The sequence below is a fragment of the Crocuta crocuta genome, unplaced genomic scaffold (genome assembly GCF_008692635.1).
Source record: "Crocuta crocuta isolate KB4526 unplaced genomic scaffold, BGI_CrCroc_1.0 scaffold443, whole genome shotgun sequence".
NCBI classification, from domain to species: domain Eukaryota; kingdom Metazoa; phylum Chordata; class Mammalia; order Carnivora; family Hyaenidae; genus Crocuta; species Crocuta crocuta.
In genome coordinates, this window is record NW_027529446.1 from 1,489,532 (window position 1) to 1,493,587 (window position 4,056).

The window sequence follows — 4,056 nt, forward strand, 5'->3', positions numbered from 1 at the left end:
CCTCCACGGGCCTCTACAGCTGCCTGTCTCCACTGGTCCAGAGGCTGCCGTTCGGCAGATGCAGGTAAGCCCCCTGCGGGTGGCCCCTGCCCCGCCCTGCACCCCCAGTGCTGCTCACTGAGCCCCCCCCGCCTGCCTTTCCTCGGCCTGTCCCAGGTGGTCTCCTGGCCCCCGAAGCCCTCGGCTCTGCTGACAGTGCCGAGGACCCCGGCCTGTCCCGTGGCCCCTGGCCAGTCTGGCGTGGGCGGGCCGCCCGTGCTCACTCGGTGTGGGCCGGGGCGCGTGGCCTCAGGAGCGGGGCGGGGCGGGCAGGTGGGTGGTGGTTCCCCAGCCTCCCTCTCTCCACATCCCTTCTGGGTCAGGCCCAGTGGTGACGCCGGGGTTGAAGTGGGGCACTGACCACATGGCCGGACGTGCTGCTGGCCTGGGCCCGGGCGCTCTCGGCTGCCGGGGGCCTGGGCTGGTTCTGTCCGGGCCAGTGGCTGAAAGGTTTGGACAAGGTCGGGTCAGGTGGGTGCTCAGGGAGCTTAGCCTGTGGGGCAAGACCACTTAGGGCTGCTGGCCCAGGGCCAGGGGCTCTGTGGGCAGAGCAGGCCTGGCACTGGCTCGGGTCTGCCCACCTCCACGCGCCTACCTGCTCCGTCTGCCCTGCATCTAGGGGCCTCCCTCCTAGAAATCTCCTAACAGATGAGGGTGGAGTTCAACAGGGAACGTGGGGTGGGGGCAGCAGGAAGGCCCCGTAAGGATGGGGGGCCCGGGGCTTGGGGGAGGGGTGGAGGTGACCCCCTGATGGCTGCGCCCCAACCCCCGCCCCCAGGGTCCCCGACAACAGCCTGCCCTACTTCCACAAGCGGCCTCGGGTCAGCTTGCTGCTCCTGGCGCTGCTCTGCCTGGCTGTCAGCGTGGTGTGGGGCGTCTTCCGGAACGAGGACCAGTGAGTGCCCCCCCCGCCCCCGCGGGCTGTCCTCAGACGCTCCCTGTGCTCACCCCCCTGCAGCCGGGCGCCACCCGCGGCCCGTGTCACTGGGCCTGTCAGCCGCCACGTGAACCGTGATTGGAATGTGGATACGGGCTCCTGCAAGGCCGCCTGGCCCCGGGCGCCCCGAGCGAGCGCGTGTCCTCGGGGGTGCCCGCTGGCGCGGGGAGGCCCTGGCTGCCCGGCCGCCGGCTCCTGACACCGTCTGGCGCTCCCTCTGAGCCTTTTCTGAGGCAGTTGGCCGCTCTTGGCTGCGGTGCCGTTTGGAGCCACGACAGATTTAATTGGGCAGAAGGAAAACGTGAAAATATTTTGAGTCCTTTGTACACAAAGAGAACACGAGCTCTCACAGTTAGATTCCAGCCACAAGACTCGCTCTGTTCTTTAAAATTAGAACAGGCCCGGTTCCCTCTGCGTCGGGGCGCCCACTGGCCTCCTGCGAACCTTCTCTTTGTTCTTCGAGGCCGCCGTGGCCAGGAGAGGTTTTCATCCTGGTTTGAGGAGTACCCTGGGCCACAGCCTCCTTCCTGCCCCAGTGCGGGCGGCCTGGCGCCCAGGCCGGGTGGGCTGCGGGGGGCGGGGCTCCCTGCAGCTGTTGGGGTGACAGTCGTGCCCCTTTCCTGCTTTCCGGTCCCTGAGCCACCATTTCTGGGGCCCAGAGACTTGGTGTGGGACCTGGCTGTGAGCGTTTGGCTTTGCTAAATCGCGTAAAAAAGTCTTGAAGCAAACGGTGAGTCCAGTAGCTGCACAATGTCCCTGCCCTGTCCCCCTGCCCCGTTCTGTGAGGTGGGGGTGATCTCCCTGCCCTGTCCCCCCGCCCTGTGAGGTGGGGGTGATCTCCCTGCCCTGTCCCCCCGCCCTGTCCTGTGAGGTGGGGGTGAATGCCACCACCCGAGAGAGCCCTAGAGTGTGTGTGCCCGTTCCTGCCACACTGCCCCCCCACCTGGTCCCGTGCTTGTGCGCCTTCACAGCATGATGGGGTCAGGCTGGGCACGGACAGCTTGCAAAAGTTGAAAGCCAAGGTGGCCGAGGAGGGAGCGACCCACTGAGTCATAGCTCTTGGTGGAGCCCCTGCCCTGCTGGGTGACTGCCACTCTGCTCCCCAGGTGGGCCTGGGTCCTTCAGGACGCGCTGGGCGTCGCCTTCTGCCTCTACATGCTGAAAACCATCCGCCTCCCCACTTTCAAGGTGCGGGTCCCGAGGAGGTGGAGCCGCTGGCTGGGAGGGGGCTCCTGTGTCTGCGCGGAGTGTCCCTGGTCCCCTGCGGGCGGCGTGGTCTTTGTGCCTTTGTCCATCCCGCCACCTCCCTGGTGTCAGGGTTTAAGGATCAGTCGCAGAATCGCCTCCCAATGTGGCGGCCACGCCAACGACCCCCCTGGCGGTGAGCATGCCTGGACGGGGCCCTTCCCTGTGGCAGCCGCTGTGCCAGGTTCACTTCCTGCGGGTGAGAGGTGCACACACGGGCAAACGGGTCAGGCAGCACCGGCCCAGGAAGCGCATGGGAAGGCGTGAAGAGGGTCGTCACCTCCCCAAACCCACAGCTCCTGCCGCAGAGCGCGTGTGGCCAGAGCCGCCTGCCCTCCGGCTTTGCCATCACCAGAACCGAGGTCTGACCGCCGTGCCGTCCTGGTCTCTCGCGGCCCCAGGGGGCAGGACTGGAGCTGCCCAGAGTCCCCCCCACATGCTTTGTCCCAGTGGGCACGGCTAAGCCTTGTGGGGGAAGGTGGGGGTCTGTGCTCCTGGGACCCCGGAGCGCGGCCCCTCACGCCCTCCTCTCCCCAGGCCTGCACGCTGCTGCTGCTGGTGCTCTTTGTCTACGACGTCTTCTTTGTGTTCATCACGCCCTTCCTGACCAAGGTGGGCGTCCTCGCCCCACCCCGCCCCTGCACCCGTCCCCGTGCCCCCTCTCTGATGCGTCCCCTCCCTTTGTTAGAGCGGGAACAGCATCATGGTGGAGGTGGCCACCGGGCCCTCAGACTCGGCCACCCATGAGAAGGTACACAGGGGCCTGTGGCTGGGGTGCTGATGGAGGAGTGCGGGCCGCGGGCGCCTCGGACAGGTCACCCCCTGCGCCCCCCTGCCCCCCCCAGCTCCCCATGGTCCTGAAGGTGCCCAGACTGAACGCCTCCCCGCTGGCCCTGTGTGATCGGCCCTTCTCCCTCCTGGGCTTTGGGGACATCCTGGTGCCAGGTACTGGGGCGTGGGGTGGGCGGCCTTGGGGGCGTCCAGCGGGCGGAGCCCGAGGCGAGCAGGTGGGGCTTGCCCCCCGGGTGGCCGTCTGGCCGCAGCCCCCTCTGAGAGCGGATGGGCCGACACACGCGACGCGCGGGGCCCGCGCCTTCTCCCCGCAGGGCTGCTCGTGGCCTACTGCCACAGGTTCGACATCCAGGTGCAGTCGTCCCGGGTCTACTTTGTGGCCTGCACCGTGGGTAAGCACCCGCCTTGTATCCGCCCTCCGTCCGTTGTGTCCGTGTCCCCCGCCTGCCGCGCTGCTGACCGAAGCCACTGGCACAGAACTGACCTGTCGTGTGGAGCCCGACGGCTTCTCAAGTTTTCCATACCGGCGGGACCGCGCACCTCCGGTCGGCGCTTCCGGGGGGCAGCGAGCCGCCCGATGGCGCCTGTCGGCGCGCACGCGTGTCCCCCGTGGGGGAGCCGGGCTGGGGGAGGGGCTGCCCGACGACTCCCCCCCCTCCCGTCGAGGGCAGAGGTCCGCGTGCACAGGCCCTGGCGGCCCCCCCGGGGGAGGGGAGGCCCTGTTGATGCCCCTGGCGGCGCCAGGACGAGCCGGTGACCTTCCGGGCGTACTTCGGGGTCGTGTGGCTGTTCCCACCCCGGCTCCTGCGGCTGCGGTCCCGCGCCCTGGTCCCCCCTGCCGACCCCGAGCCCTCCCTCGGGCTTCACAGGGTGCCGCTGCAGGGGGTTCGGGGCCGCCGCGCCCGGTTGTGGGTGCGGTTCCTTGCGGAGCCCGCGGACCTGTCCCCTCCGCAGTTGGCTCCCGTCGCACGCGGGTAAGTGACGCACAGCTCTCCCCGGGAGGTGAGGCCAGCGCGGAGGAGGCAGCCCCAGCCCAGCTGCCC

At 68.9% G+C, this 4,056-nt stretch overlaps 1 protein-coding gene across 1 annotated transcript in view; it reads left to right on the plus strand.

Moving 5' to 3' along the window:
* The window catches only part of SPPL2B (signal peptide peptidase like 2B), a 9,122-nt gene that overhangs the window by 3,386 nt on the left and 1,680 nt on the right, over nt 1-4,056 (plus strand). The window contains exons 6-12 of the mRNA XM_077760679.1: nt 1-64; nt 818-934; nt 2,083-2,164; nt 2,759-2,833; nt 2,910-2,972; nt 3,067-3,166; nt 3,328-3,405. The exon at nt 1-64 is cut by the window's left edge and continues 60 nt beyond it. Of these exons, the coding sequence (XP_077616805.1) occupies nt 1-64; nt 818-934; nt 2,083-2,164; nt 2,759-2,833; nt 2,910-2,972; nt 3,067-3,166; nt 3,328-3,405 (579 nt within the window). The remainder of the gene's footprint in view (nt 65-817; nt 935-2,082; nt 2,165-2,758; nt 2,834-2,909; nt 2,973-3,066; nt 3,167-3,327; nt 3,406-4,056) is intronic.